A 16,246-nucleotide genomic window follows, 5' to 3' on the forward strand; every position below is an offset into this window, starting at 1 on the left:
ATGGTTGATCCCTGGAGCCAGCATTGCAGCCGTTGTGTGTGCTGATGCACTAGGGAGGCAAAAATAGGCTGATCCATGGAGCCAGCATTACACTTCAGCCATCAACACCAGGCAGAAGGATATCTACATCATCAGATGGAAGGAAACACAGATAGATCACACTAGTTTATAGTAAAAGACGCTATGTCTTAGTTGGTGCTGATAATGAGTCTAATATCAGCATGAAGTTTTAACACCTACTCTCATGTAATGGAAATCGCATTACAGTTTCAATGGGCAATACATGTTAATAATGTATGCCATTTTCTTAATGTTATTTTGCATTTCAGCAATTTATAATGCTTTGCCATGGTAGAATATCTGCAGATTCATAATTAAAAACAGGTATTCCCTTTAACAACATTAACTGTTAAAAGGCACTCAGCAGTAGGTTATTGTTTTAATGGCCTAATATGATGATTAAATACATAGAATGAAATAAGCCCAGAGGAAATGTAATTTTTTATTTTAAGAGTTTATAAATATTACATTGATTCATGACATCCAATATGATTGCATTGCTTAATAATCAATTTGTGACGTTTCTAGATACTCTTAAGGAAAAGCACCTGTTATTGTCCAACAGCTCCTCTGCAATTCTGAAGTCATTCTAAACATATGTGTCACATTTGTATTGGCATTAATTCCTGACATGCTGCAGTCCCTTTGCAAATTTTGATGAAAAATCCAATGTATTTCCTCCAGGGTGTTGACAAACGATTCCATTAAACATATTGACTGGCTAATGCGAAATGAAATAGAAAAGGAAATGCGCTCCTGCTCTCCATTGCATTGTAATAAAAGGTGTGGAACAGGCACTGGAGCTGGAAATAATGTGGTGTTGGACCAGTCCTGCAACTCAATGATACAGAGTGAAACCACTGTGTGAGAAACGTTCGAAAAGCGCTCCCTGATTGATCTTGGATACCTCAAGGCCAAATTAAGTGCCTTCTCCTTGTAATGGGACTCTTGTATTAAGAAACCAAGGGGGAAAACATGGTTCCCCCTAGGAAGTGTGCCTTCTAGGGCACTTGGAAATGTAAAATGCACACTGTCCACTTATAATATTCCAGCAAGCATTTATCAACACTGCATAGCCTATAATGTGACTCTTGTATTACGAAACCAAATGGAAACCATTTCTCACGGCTGGATATGTTGTATATTGCAGCCGTGGAAAATGGTTCCCCCAAACAATTGTGTCTTCCAGGGCATTTGGAAATGTAAAATGCACACTGTCCACACCTGATGTTCCAGCAGTCATTTATAAACATTGCATAGCCTATAATGAGACTCTTGCCCTAGGAGGCTCACTTCCCCCTTGGTTTCTGATGTCACAGTGTCTGATTTAATGCGATCATTTTTCGACTTCCGTGATTTTCAACTTACTCTTTCAATGTTACGTTGTGTATTTTTGATACATTGTTAAAACTGATTGACTGGAAAAAGATCACTCTGCACATGTGCACAATTAACAGGGGACACTGAATTCTACAGGGAACCAAATCTGATACTACAAGGGGAACGCAGCTAACTAACGACTCACTGAAACACATCACGATCTCTCTGATCCTGCTCTTCTGGGACCCTCTCTTATGTAGAAATACGCAGTTTATAGCAAACCTTTAAGCTGAATCATCAATTTATTTAGGTTGTGGAACTGAGAACCAAAGACGAATGCCATAGGTATAATTATTTTGGTTTTTTTACATTAACCCAGATTCTAGGTAGCAGCTGTTTAAATCTATTTCATAATAATAAACAGTGCCGGGGTTGAGGTGAATGTTGGGGTGCATTTTGTTTATGTAAACAATGAATACAATCTCTTTGTTATAAAATATGTTATACACAGTAACAGACCAGCGTCCAGCAGTGTCTTCTGAGCAGGCATTAGAACCAGAATTTTTATTCCGTTCCAGTTCGTCTCCGAACCGAACCGGAATTTTCAGCTCCGGTTCCGAAAGTTCCAAACGGCTCTTTCCATTCCAGTTCGAACGAAACAAAAGACCTGTTAATATTGATTCAGTTTTTTTAAGCCAAGTAAGCTTTTTCTCAAATTAAACAAAAAAAGCATGAAATACAATAAACTCCAGGTAACTCGGCACTCAAAGGGAAAATGGTGTGACAGGTTATTGTCTGTATCATAAATGCACTTACTTTCTGTCTATAGAAACACTTACACTTGCACTTACTTCCTGTCTCTGTTTTAAACAGAAGATATGCAGAAGAAAATCCTCTCCAAGTAATGAATTATGTATGAACACTCTTTAGCACTAAGAGGATCATTGCTATCATCGGTATGCACATTTCACAGTAAGACATACAACACATGTAACATGTACACACATGCAACTTTTCTACATACTTCTTTTGGGTATATCAATAAAAGTGAAACACTGAACAATTAAATCATGAATCGTTAAATGATTGAGAATACAACGATATAAATTAACGTTATACAATAAACATTGATGTTTACTCAAATCGACGATAAAATGTCTTAACTCTTAATATCCAGGAATATAACTACTGCAGCAAACCTCTCTTTATCAACAAAGCGCTTCACTTGCCACACACACTTTTACAGCTTGTTTTCTGTGTGCATAACTTAATAATAAGTTAATAACAGTAGCTGTTTATTTTGAGTGAATACAAGACTGATCACGTAACGTGGATCCAGCATGTAGCCGACCACAAGGTGGAAGCCAGAGCTGAAGGCAAATATAGAGCTATTTGATTCCCTGGCTGCTCCGAAAAAGCAAAATAAATGGAATACCATAGTGTTTTGAAAGCCCAGCAAGCCAAATCCAAAACAGACAAAAAACAATAGACAAAAAATAAAAAAAGATTAACAGAGAACACACTGAACGCTTTACACAAGGCTAGCATTCACCACATTTACAGTAGAAGCCCTCTGTTTCTAATTAATGAATGCAGTGTGATAACCGACATCATGGAGATCAGAAAAGTCAATTCCACCGAGAGGGGCGCTTTGCACTGTTACAATGGGGGTATGGACTGTGTCAACTGCACCACTGGAGAGGGGCGCTTTGCACTGTTATAAAGGAGGTATGGACTGTGTCAACTGCACCACTGGAGAGGGGCGCTTTGCACTGTTATAAAGGAGGTATGGACTGTGTCAACTGCACCACTGGAGAGGGGAGCATTGCACTGTTATAAAGGAGGTATGGACTGTGTCAACTGCACCACTGGAGAGGGGAGCATTGCACTGTTATAAAGGAGGTATGGACTGTGTCAACTGCACCACTGGAGAGGGGAGCTTTGCACTGTTACAAAGGAGGTATGGACTGTGTCAACTGCACCACTGGAGAGGGGAGCTTTGCACTGTTACAATGGGGGTATGGACTGTGTCAACTGCACCACTGGAGAGGGGAGCTTTGCTCTGTTACAATGGGAGTATCCACAGTGAGGACCCCAGGCTCTCGAGGTTAAGCCTGTTCTGTAAATGCCTTTCTAGTGGTCTGATAGCAATACATCTGAACACGTTGGTTGACAATAAAGTCCTTGGCTGGCAACAAAGGGCACGTCTTCATGGACAGCTCTTACCTAATGGAGTATGGCTTTGTGATTGAAAGGTATTGTTGGGTGAGAGCTGCTAGCTGTACCACAGTGTATGAGAAAAGAGCTCCCTACAGCATGAGCATCCTGCCCAGTGGTGCATATCAGCAAAGGATGGTAACAATAAAAATACCTCTGTTGTTCTCTGTCAAGCGATCAGATTTTGATGCAAGTCAGAGACAAATTCATGTTTTTTCAATGAGGGTTGAGGATGCTGTCCAGATAAGGCTGGTTTATTGCCTCACGTGACAAAAAGATCGCCACAGCACAGAAGCAATTTCTTGGAGTGGCATGCTTGCAGATCATGCATTTAACAGATTGTTAACAAGGCCTGCTAAGCACATAGATATAGAGGATGCGTTCAACAACATGAATGCATCTTACAATCAATACTGTGTTAAATGTGAAGGGAGGTGTACGCTTTGTGTATTAAGATAAGCCATAGCTAAGTGTGATGCATGATTCTGATTGTTGCACTATTTTATAAGTAGCTGAGATAATCTGTAATAACATGCTTTATAAGCAGCTGAGAGAAGCTGTAATAGCATGCTTTATAAGCAGCTGAGAGAAGCTGTAATAGCATGCTTTATAAGCAGCTGAGAGAAGCTGTAATAGCATGCTTTATAAGTAGTTGAGAGAAGCTGTAATAACATGCTTTATAAGCAGCTGAGAGAAGCTGTAATAGCATGCTTTATAAGTAGCTGAGAGAAGCTGTAATAGCATGCTTTATAAGCAGCTGAGAGAAGCTGTAATAGCATGCTTTATAAGCAGCTGAGAGAAGCTGTAATAGCATGCTTTATAAGCAGCTGAGAGAAGCTATAATAGCATGCTTTATAAGCAGCTGAGAGAAGCTGTAATAGCATGCTTTATAAGCAGCTGAGAGAAGCTGTAATAGCATGCTTATACAGGATACTAGCTTGTATGCCAGCAGATACACCTGTCTTTAGGAAAACAGGAGTTTTTTTTTTTTTGTTAATAAAGTTTGAGTGGAAGTCTCCTACCTGCTGTAGGACACTGGGGGATTGAAAGGGTCATTCTTAATGAAACAGAATTGTTCCATTTCTCAGTGCAAATTAATATGAATCATACAGTACGTGCATGTCTATTCACTTGGAAATGCCGGTGGCTTTCTGTCTGAGTGCACTGAGATAGTTCTTTAGACATCTTATTAAAACAAAAAAAAAGAAAGAATGAAAGAAAGAAAGAAAGAAAGAAAGATTGCATACAGTCATGATTATCTACCATTATTAAGCACAATGCACAAACAAAAGTTTTCATTACTCAAAATGATATCCCATTACGTCTGTGCTTGTCTTTAGTTACATCTACTTCATAGTCACTTCCAGAGGATCAACTCCAGAGAATACAATCTTTGAACCTTTCAACAAAGCACTAGTGAAGACAAATTGCCTCCCTGTTTCAGTTCCTGTGAGTAATCTATATTAATAGCTGGCAAGCTTTCAATGCACGGTGCATGTGTAAACTCTATTAACAAGGTCAGCTCCCTGGGCTATCTGTGCCACTCTCTGATCTGCAGCCTTTTGAGACTTCTTTATTTAGAAGTTTGCAGATGCAAAAACAAAACAAACAAAAAAAACCCCACCAAAAACACATTCATTTGTTTGACTATTCTGTAAATACAAACTAACAGAACAGCATTGCAATTACCACTGAGGATTGCTTTGAAAAAGAACAAGTTTCAAACACAAATGGGCTACATTTTCAAAACTACACTATTTATTTATTAGCATTTTTTTAAACAGGAATTACAATTCTAAAACTTACATTTTAAGACTGCTTACAAGACATTGCATTAAATTAAATTAAATTAAATTCAATGTCTGAGTTGTTTATTTCTGGTTTGGTAATTTTTAGCTTGTTTCTTACTGAAACAGTGTGCTGATGACAATTTGGAGGAGAGTAAATAGTTTTGAGAATCTGGCCACTGAATCTAAAGTTTTATTTTTTGCTCTACTGCTCTCCATTTTGCTCAAACTGTTAATGAATATTAAGGTAAACATGGCATACTATACTTGTGAGCTGAAAAAAATAAAACCCAGTGGAATTATGAAAACAAAACTGTCCCACGATCAGACAAGGAGGAATACAAACACGAGGCATGTGGGAGCATTGAGCCTGAGGGGACTGATCTATGGTATGATACACTGCGAGCTGGTATAAGCTCTGGTATAATCTATGCATGTTTGCAGGCCAGTATTGTTAAGCCATTGATTGTGCTAGAGAGCATTGTTCCCTATGACTCTCTTCATTTCTATTGACCGCCTTTATCTCATGTTACCATTAAAGTGAAAGTAGGCTGTCGGAAGGGGTGGCCGCTTGATTGCAGATAGGGGTCTGTTTTTGTGTAGCCTTCCCCCACACTGACATACAGAACCGAACACAGTTTACCCAGTTGCTTATACAATTGATCAGTTCTCCGACCAAGCATTGCATTTTTGTTTGTGTACTACAAAAATTGATATCAGGATTTTTTTTTCCACTGCTGTATATTATATATCTTGACTCATAAAAAAGAACAAAAAAGAACATGACACATTTGATTGATTGTTCTTCAAAATGAATTGCTTGCAGTGCAATACAAGATATTTTAACGCAGATAAAGATGCCACCGAAACATCACCTCGAGGCCACCTTCACCGTCCCTCTGCCTGTCGCTAGCGACAGAGCCAATGGAGCGCCACGGGTCTTGTGGGAGAGAGTGATGGGCCATCAATCAGGTCTACAGCAAGGAGACTGTGAATCACACTGATGGCCAGGGGGTTATGCTAGAGGACAACATTATGGATTTTATTAACTCAATGTGAAGACAGTTTGTTGCAAAAGCAAGTCTCTTTCATATTGATCTGCAATGACATCCTTCTCTAATCAGTCAGCTCTCTGAAAGCTGAAGCATGCGTTTGAAGGGCAGCCTTCATCAATGTCTTCTGCTCCGCACCTTCCCTTTGTTTTATCGGTAACACTTTAGCTTAGGGATCAGTGTGTAATGGCACACATGTATAATAACTGTATTGAAAAAACAAAGCAACCCCATACAACCGATGAGATAGACATATAAAGACAGACATACATACAGTCACACAGACATAGAAACACAAATAGACCTGAAAAGACAGGCAGACTATATCCGTTACAAGCGATTATAAACAAGAGCACAAAAAACAATGACAAAACTGTGTAATAATACTTGTATTATTTCTACTCATATTCTATAATTGTTCATAGCATAATTAATAACACGTTTATAGATTGTTTATAATTACTTATATCAGCTTATATACAACTCAACTAAAGTGTTACCATTTCATCAGGACACATTTGTCTGAGGGCTCTTAATGGGAGCAAAAAGTTAGAAGCTGTGCACTAGGAAACAACAGCCAGCATCCTGGAATTCACTGCCCTGTAAAAGAACTGGGGTCTGACTCAAAGCATTTATTCATGTATTTATTTATTTTAACAAGCTGCAGCAATCACTTCCTGACTTGACCACTGAGGATAATTTATTATTGGATCTGTAGGATAAAGAATCAGCGAAGCACTACTGTGGAAAATGGATAAAACACACACAGAGACAAAAAAGATATAGCCCTACATAATTAGTGTCTTAAATTAGACACCATGTTTCTTAAATTATTCATTGAAAAGATGGTCAGTGTGATCAGATTGAGTTTGCTGACTCCAAATCAGTTCTATGCCATAGCGGTCCATTGTTTTTGTCTAGCTGTGGCTCAGCTCTCGAAAGCAGCATCACACTTAGACAGTTTCCTCATCTCATGTCTGTTCTGATTCCTTGCCTTAATAGCTCTGTACGACTGCGGTTTGTCTGCCCCTTTGTGCTGGAGTGTCAGACTCTTCAAAGTACATTTAAAGAACCTATTCTCAACGTGTGCCAATAATATCTGCCTGCATGTGCCCTGAGACTAAACTGCAGCATGTGATCACAATACAAAGATGTGCGGTTCAAGCTTATCACATTGAACTTGATCTCTATTGAGAGAATGACCTGTTTTCAGCTGAGGCAGACTGGTTAATCAGGTCTTCAATACTGAACTCTTTTGGACACAGCAGGAACAAAAAATAAGCTCCTGCAACCTGTCAATTTAGAAAAGTGTCAACCAATTTTGCTTTAAAGAACTAGACAGTGCAGATTATTTTCAAACAGGTGCTTTCTGTTTAGAATTTAGAAAAGTACCTTCTTAAAGAGCTGTTATACAATCTAATTTGTTGTGTAGGGTATCATTTCTGTCCAGTTTTCTGGACAAGGTTATTCATCTTCTAGACTTTCAACAAAGTCAATTAGATGGCATATAAACGCTGTGTAAGAAATGTAGCTTTAAAAAAATGTGCTTACCCCCCACCAACTCTTGAGCAGAAAATCATACTGAGCACAAAATAAAAAGAGGCTCACAAGGTACCACAATAAAACTAAGAAACTAAATAAACAGGATTAGATAAGTAAGGAGATGTATTCATCCTGAAGAATTTTTTAACTCAATGGATTATGATGGTACCTCTTAGCAAGGCAGAGGAATGCATTCATGCCAGCACAACTAACCCTGCATCTATACAGACTGCAGAGCATGTGTTTAATCAGGTGAGCAGTGGCACAGCGCTCCTGTCAGACCTGCTGCGAGCCAGGTATGCTGCTCTGCACATGATCCACAATTGTGCATGGCGGTGGCTGTGGCCTTTCTTTACTATCCGCTACTCTGTAATAAAAAGGCATCAGCGCTGAACATTTTCCATCACACCTCAGCGTAGGCTCTATTCAAACAGTGGTGAAGCCAGTTAATCAGCAGGACTGCAATTCATCTACTGCCAATGCTTTATGAAGACGGCCATGTAGCCAAAACCACAGACCTTTGTCATGAATCTGTACAGAAGTTGCAAGGTTTCATTCCTTCGATGTATGTAGTAGTTCTAGACAAGGAAGTGTGTTTACACAACAAATGTCAAAGTGCACTGCAGTACACTTACTGTCACTGTCTTTATCCGGCCCCCTCCTTTGGAGCACGTCCACCCCGACCGGTTCAATAGTAAACCGCAGAGTTCACCTTCTGAACAGGGCGCCATCTCACACCACTGCTTGTTCTTTACTATCCGAGCTGTGACAGAAAAGAGAAACAAGTGGGGTTAAATGTTGCCATAGGCCAAATTATGTGAGTGCTGTACAGTAATTAGTGATTGTTTCAGAAATCCTGGATGTGACCTATTCCTCCTTAATAACGGATCTGGTAAGAGCTATCCTTCTGAATTCAGGTGAATGGGAATCTCTAAACTGGTGTCAGGGTGGGATCGCTTTGGCTTGCTCATGTTGGGTTAGCAGGATTTTAAAAGTATCAAACAGTTAATACTGGGCACATCGTGTTACATAAACTAACCCCTATATCCTGCCACTCCAAACCAGTGGAACAAAACCCTGAAGAAAGACCTCCTGTTCTAAAATTATCTCTACAGCATCCGCATGACTGCTGCTGTTTGGAGAAATTGGCCGATACAGCTGCAGGCTGTCACAGCTGTCCAGCGTCAGCGAGGTCTCCAGGAATTAGACGAGTTGCGAAGGTGAGGCCCTGAGCATCTGCTCTCGCTCAGTGCTAATGGCTCAAACACAAGTCACTAAACTAACCCTGTTTGAAATGGAAATGACAGTTCGCTTTGCTCAGCAATGACAGTCAATGAACCCGCAAACTTCTGATGCTATGCACTGGATGAGAGCTGGCAGATGTTGTATTCTGTGCAGTGCGGGTGATGCCACTCCTAGGTTAACTCGTTACACAGTTTTTTTTTTAAATCGCAGTCTGGGGGGGATTTAAACCAAAAAAAAAAAGGAAAATTCTAGAATAAAAACTGTAAAGTGTTGTTCAGCTGTTCTGCAAATGCAGACATTACAATTACAGTAAAGTACAGTCAAACTGCAAACTCGCTGCGCAGCAATGGAATATTAATAGTGTTAGTAACACTTTGCTTTACTTCCACTGCAGCTTAAGTGACCTTATTGTTCATACTGTATTTCTGAAGTCTTATTAAAGACACACACACACGTACGCATGCACGCACACATACACAAACATGCATGCACACAGATGCATGCACGTATGCACACACACACGCTCAGAAACAAACACACGCACACACACCCAGAAACAAATGCACGTACGCACACACACACATGCATGCTCAGAAACACAAACACTCACACACACATGCATGCTCAGAAACACACACACACACATACACAAACACATGCTCACAAACACACACATGCACACACACACACACGCACACACAGACTTTGTTGTTGATAGATCTCAGTCTGCTCACACCAGTGGCAAGTGTACAGGACATTTGCCTTGAGCACATTCATTCAGCCCTGAGTCTTTAGCAAGAGCCATGGACCTTGTGCTCATTCAGTGGGACCTTCAAGTATTCACTGATTATTCCTATAGTTTCACAGCCTGTGTATAATGTACTAGAGATGTAAGACACATTGCCATGAATGTATCAGGATGATATCATAAATCTTAGAATATAGCATGCTTCCTTTGAATGAAATGCATGGTTATAACCCTTGTAGAGCACTCACTTGTTGCAGACTCTCATATAAAAACCCTGAAGTACACTATTACCCAAATACACTGTGCATCTGTAGAACACATATAACTTGTTTTTGTTCTTTTTTGTAAAATGAAGGGTGTCAATATTACAGAAATTGGTAATGGTCATTAAATGCATATAGAATAACACACATGCTTTTGGTACAGTCACATTTTAGCTTAGTCTTAATGTCACTTGTTTTTAATTAACACTCATCATGTTGTTCCGATCCATTCAAGCAGAAATTGCTTTTAGCAGAACATGTCCTGTAAACAAAGGCTGTTTTCAAAAGGATCTCATTGTTTTCCATGGGGAATATCCACTGTTTTCTCCATGTGCATGCCTTGGCTGTTCTGTCTGTAATATAAAGCTAGGCATGAAATAAAAAAAAGAAAAAAAAAAAGAATGTCTTGAATATAAAGATATAGAAAGGATCACCTGTTCAAAGTACCGGTGCAAAATAAAAACACAACAATATGCCTTTTACACTGTGCAGCTGGGGGGGAGGGGGTCAAACCAGGATGCAGGATTCAAGACCTAATTTAACATTTAAAAAACAGCTTCAGATTTGGTAAGCGACTCAAAATCGGGATACAGATGGAGGTGTGCTCCACGCTTTTCAAATACTGGTCCAACTTGCAAGGTACATGTTAAGCACAGTGATCAACGTTTTGTTTTATTGTGATCCTAGTATTTTCTGTTATGAAGACTGTATTAAATGAAAACCAAAAAAAAAACAGTGAGGTGCTTTTCTTTGTACAGTGCCCACTTTTCTAAAACATTTTGAAGAGTTTATTTCAGCTAATTGGGAGTATTCACTTGCACATCTAAAAAAAAAAAAGAAAGGCAGACGTAAACCACAACAACGATATTACTTTATGAAAATATGTCTTTTGCCACTTTGTTACTTGTGCAGAAACTACAATACCAGGGATAAAAAAAGTCCACATTTATACAGTTTCTGCCTGAAAAATATGTTTCTGGAATAGATCATGGTAATGAATCTACACAGAAACACAACAGAGAAGCACAAAGAACATGCTATTGTAAGATAAGTAATAAGTACAAAATCAGCAACAGAAACCGGGATATATGTTCTAATCCAAGGCTGTTATTGTAGCGTGGCCAGGTCCTGTAGGTGAGTACCCAGGGTCTGGAAAGAATGGGGATGATTTCAGAGAATACTATGCAGATTAAAATGGCCAAGTACATCATTAGTCATAGCGTTCCTGTTGCATAAAAATCTAGGAGTATTTTAGCCCCTATTGAGTACTGTTTGACTTTGACCTTTTATATCATTTTTTTCATAGCACAGTTGTTTTTTTTTTTAATACAATTTTTATAACATCATCCCTTTTTTAAGATATCTTGAAATAACACATCCACTCTACAGCAGTTACTGCATAATGTAATATTTCTTCATAAGGTTAATTAAGGTCATTTAAGGTTTAACGTAGGTGTTATATTACAGCACATGACTGAGTGATACATGTAAAGAGTACAAAGCTTTCAGTATTTTCAGCTTCCTTGTTTATGGTGAATTTTTTATAATTGATCAGTTATTTTGTAAGGCTTATTATTTATAAATGTATTGTGTACCAATATGTATACGTGTTAAAAGTTGGCACTCAGATTGTCTCAGTTTTTAAGTGTGTACCCTGCTGTGTAACTTTTTTGTTGGGAATTTCACCTCTGATATTATGATATTATGCATAGTTATTTAGTGTGTAAATCTTTTTGCAAAATAAATAAACAGGTAATTGTATCTGAAAAGGGTTAGGGTTAACATTTCAAAGTTAAATACAATGTGTAGCGCTGTCTCAAAGTAATGCATAATAAAGTGCTTCAGCGCCAGAGTTAAGCAGGTTGCACACTTTGATTTTCTCCAGTGGATTAGCTTTTACATTAACATCTCCATTTTCAGTTTCATTTTGGATTTCAACTTGAATATAAGTCATCAGTGGTGGTGACAGCAACACGAAATTCATCAGGCAGTGCGTGATCGTGGCTGACTCCGGTAATACGTTTGTGTCGATAAACTAAAGCCTTCTCCCCCACAGGCCTGTGCTTTCCAATTTAATGACGCATAACCACAGCTTAAACCTGCAGCCCCTCCAAAGGGAGAGAAACAGAAGCACAGACACAGCAATACTCAAGGTCATTTCTCTGATGGGCACGTTGCACGGTTTTTATAACGGCCTGTCATTAGGAGCATATATCAGAGGCAAAAATATGTTACATTAAAAAATATGATCCATGTGAAGGGTATATTCGGTTGTTAAGGATTTATGGAGGGCTGCTGTGATTATAATAAGAAAGAATAGCCACAGGTATCCACACTGGGAGTAACGGGCTGAGAGGCAAGCCTAGAGATTGTGGGGCAGAAGCACAGCAAGACTCCTATTGCACTGCAGATTGGGCCGGTCCAGGCTTTACTGCATGTAGTTAACAAGCTCCTGGGTGACTAATGAGGCTCCTAATAAAACCTGGAGTGCATCGAACTGTTCTGCAGCCAATGCAAGTGGGACTCCCTTCCAGTGGATCTGTTTTTCCTCCCAGTTCTTCAGGTTGGGTAGGGGGAAAGGAGTATGTGGAACCCAGCCCAAACCCCTGTCCAGGGGATATGTGAAAAGTCACATTTCAGCATAATATATGTGCTGATTTTCAATATTGCAGGCTATAGATCATTTAATTATGAATATCAAAACAGTTAATGTTATATTTCAAAACTAAATAGAATACCTTTTGCACAAAAATAATATTTCAGGCTTTAAAAAGTAATATTTCAGGCTTTAAAAAATGACATTTCAGGCTTTAAGAAATAAGGGTTGAATACACTGTCATGCTTTCTTTTTTTAGGCCAGATATTTATATTGTATTGTACTGTATGTCTTTTCTATTCGCTCAACAGAATCTGATTGTCTTCAGTCCCCTGGGCACAATGAGCCACAAAATCAGAGAACAATTCAGGTCACTTTGGCAGAAACCACAATCTCTTTCCTCCAGAGAGACCCCTAGACTGAGCATGCTTTTTAAAGGTTGAATTGCCTTGGTGCCACAGTTCAGGTAGACTGCCGGAGGCCGTGGGGAAGGCAAATTTGTGGAATATTTTCAGACAGCCTACCTGCCAGTAGACACAAGGGAGGTCACTGAAACACTTACATCCATTCATTCCTCAATCCTGCTCTCTGGTACTTTTCTCCAATGAGAATCATTCATGACTGCAGGCTACATCCCCCCACTTTCTAGGGGTGGGTCACATTGTACTCAATTTTACAGCTGGATTGGAATGATGTTCAAGCGAATAGAAACTTTATTTCAGACGTGCCAATCCCAATCTGTTGAGTGAGATGAGTGACACTTTTAGAAAGCAGAGATGATATCTAAGAATAAGCCCTGGAAGCTCCTTTAATCAAGTCTTCAGAAATGCACACATTTCACAGCCCAGCTGACGAGCCACACAGCTCCTAATATTGTAGCAGCCTGGGCACTAATACAAGAGGGATTTCTGTTAAAGGTTCTGGAAGGGTTAGAAGCCTCTTATTTGGAGGGTCTAGGTTTTATCGGGGGAGCAGCTACTCATATACTAGTGGAAAGGTCCTCTTCTACCAAGCGCAGAGCTTAAGGAGAGATCAACACGGAGTGATGAGAGAGGGGCACCTACATAGCCAGATCAGATGAATCAACCTTAGCAGTCAATTGGTAATTATGATGTCATAGCCAGTTCACCCTCGCACCCAAGAAGCCTCTTATTTTGGTCACAGTCCCTCCAGGAAGCCTGTAGCATCAGTGGATGTTCCTGATACCTACTAATTCGATAAGCAGGGTGACGGCATGATTAGGCATTCAAGTATTTATTTAAGGGAATAAAAGATTAGTGGAGGCTCAGGGTCTCATTTGGGCCTGAAAAGAACCATCCTATGATGAGGTGAGTCCCCTGACAGTCGTGACAGGGAGAGGCAACTGCACAGGAGGTGACGGGTAAGGAACGGAGCTTCACGATAGCAGGGTTCAGTACCAGAACCAGCTTTTAAAACATTGAAGCAAACATTGAGGGAACAGAGGGGCTGCCATTAACACAGTTATCTTACAAATGCTTTTAAGAGCTTTCCAGTCCATGGCACAGAGCTGCACAGATGAATATCTTTGTACTGTAGACTGCTGCATATTTACACTTCTAAATCTTATCCAGAAATAAAGAGGCTTATTTTTTTGACTTTATTAAAGGTGCACTATTTGATAGCAAAGTGAAATTGGCCAGAAATGTACTTAAACAAGATACAGATGATTTACTTCCCCACAGCCCCTCTTATGGATGGTACCCAGTTATAGGCTTTCGAATTTGAATCCCATCACAGAAAAGAGAAAAGTGTTCTATGTGCACTGTTATTTTAACTTTGATGGGAAAGTAATAGAGAGGTATAAATTGGAACTGCCTGTTTGGTTCTCTCTGTCACGATTGGTATTTTTGTGGATTTCTTTTCAACCGGATCTTCTTTACTTTTCTGTGGATTTCATTTCAACTGGATATTTTCCTTTAATAAGAACCTGTTTTCTAATCTTCTAACTCCACATTTTACATTCAAGTAAAACAAACCACAGGCAGAGAAGCAACACAGAACAACCACTTGCATTCTTGATTCATGTATATTTGTATTACATATATACAGTCTGTTTTATTACATGTTCCATATACCAACTCATGGCATGTGGACGTGTCTTTTTCAAGCTCTTTCGCTGTGGAACTCCCTTCCTGGTTCTATTCCGAATGCTCAATCAACATTTTTAAATCTAAGCTTGAAACCCATATTTTGTGCTCGTAAGCTGTTAAAAGCTCTTTCAGTTTTATATATTTTTGTAAAGCGCCTTGGGAAGCTTGTTTATACACAACACTACATAAATTAAACTGCTGTGGTATAGTGTAGTATATATACAGGGCCATTAGACACCCCACAATCACAGTATCTCTTACCTTAACGTCTTGGAAGTAAATGTTAATAAACTTTCCTATTAATTGGCAGAGAGCAGTGGGAGAAGTCAATAAAATGGCTCCCCGCTCCTGTAATTATGAAAGCTCCTGTTAATTAACATTTCTATTAATTCTTCATTGCCCGTGCCAAACAAGAGTCTAAGTGATCCCTTGACTTCCACACAGCGATGACGAGCTGGGCGGAGGCACGGCCGCTGTGCCACGGGGTAAGGCTGTTGTAGCGCATGTTCATTTTCCACTGTATTTTAGTGCAAGGACAGTAATGGCACAGTGCTGCGGCAGCACATGCTCCATTGTGCTCGGCCTCTGTTTATGTGGGGTCTTCGTTTTTGCACTCATATAATATTTCAGGAAACAACTATAGAGAGGGTGCTGAGAGTAAATTAGAGATATTGAGATATTGATAGACACAAAAAGATATTGAAATTGTATTATTCGTTTTTATTAAGCAGCCACAAATGAGCAGCTTATTGTGTTTTCACAATGTATATTAGTGCCCATTCCAATTATCTAATCTCCAGTCTTTAGGCATTACATGTTTTAAAACAAATACTGCAAAGACCTGCAGTCAGGCTAGAAGGTCAGCCAGGCATGTATATTGCTTAACATATGATCCATATAGGAACAGAGGACTATAATTCTAAATAAAGAAGGCCATATGGACAGTCAGACAGGCAGTCAGACAGGCAGGCAGGCAGGCAGGCAGACAGGCAGGCAGACAGGCAGGCAGGCAGGCAGGCAGACAGGCAGTCAGGCAGGCAGGCAGACAGAGTTGGAAAGCAGCATGTTAGTTCTCAAATTCCACTTACCGTCGACGCAGGCTGGCCTCGCCCGAGTAGTCCCAGCAATCTGTCCTCTCCTGCAGGCACACCGCGCTGTTTGCCTGGCTATCATCCTCCTTGGTTGACTGCTATCTCTGTTCAGAGTGACGATTTCACATGTCCCCACTGCTAATTGACCTAGACAAAACAGAGACAGAGCTGTGTTGGTTTGCAGGGTAATAATAACAATAGCGTTCCAGTTAGA

The 16,246-nt window shown here is 39.7% G+C and overlaps 1 protein-coding gene across 1 annotated transcript in view; it reads right to left on the reverse strand.

Annotated features, from left to right (window-relative positions):
* Positions 1-16,246, reverse strand: part of LOC121304646 (chemokine-like protein TAFA-5) — a 77,467-nt gene that overhangs the window by 26,670 nt on the left and 34,551 nt on the right. Inside the window, exons 3-4 of the mRNA XM_041235907.1 lie at positions 16,030-16,179; positions 8,614-8,741 (exon numbers count right to left, since the gene is read on the reverse strand). Of these exons, the coding sequence (XP_041091841.1) occupies positions 8,614-8,741; positions 16,030-16,179 (278 nt within the window). The remainder of the gene's footprint in view (positions 1-8,613; positions 8,742-16,029; positions 16,180-16,246) is intronic.

Source organism: Polyodon spathula, chromosome 39, assembly GCF_017654505.1.
Source record: "Polyodon spathula isolate WHYD16114869_AA chromosome 39, ASM1765450v1, whole genome shotgun sequence".
Lineage (NCBI taxonomy): Eukaryota > Metazoa > Chordata > Actinopteri > Acipenseriformes > Polyodontidae > Polyodon > Polyodon spathula.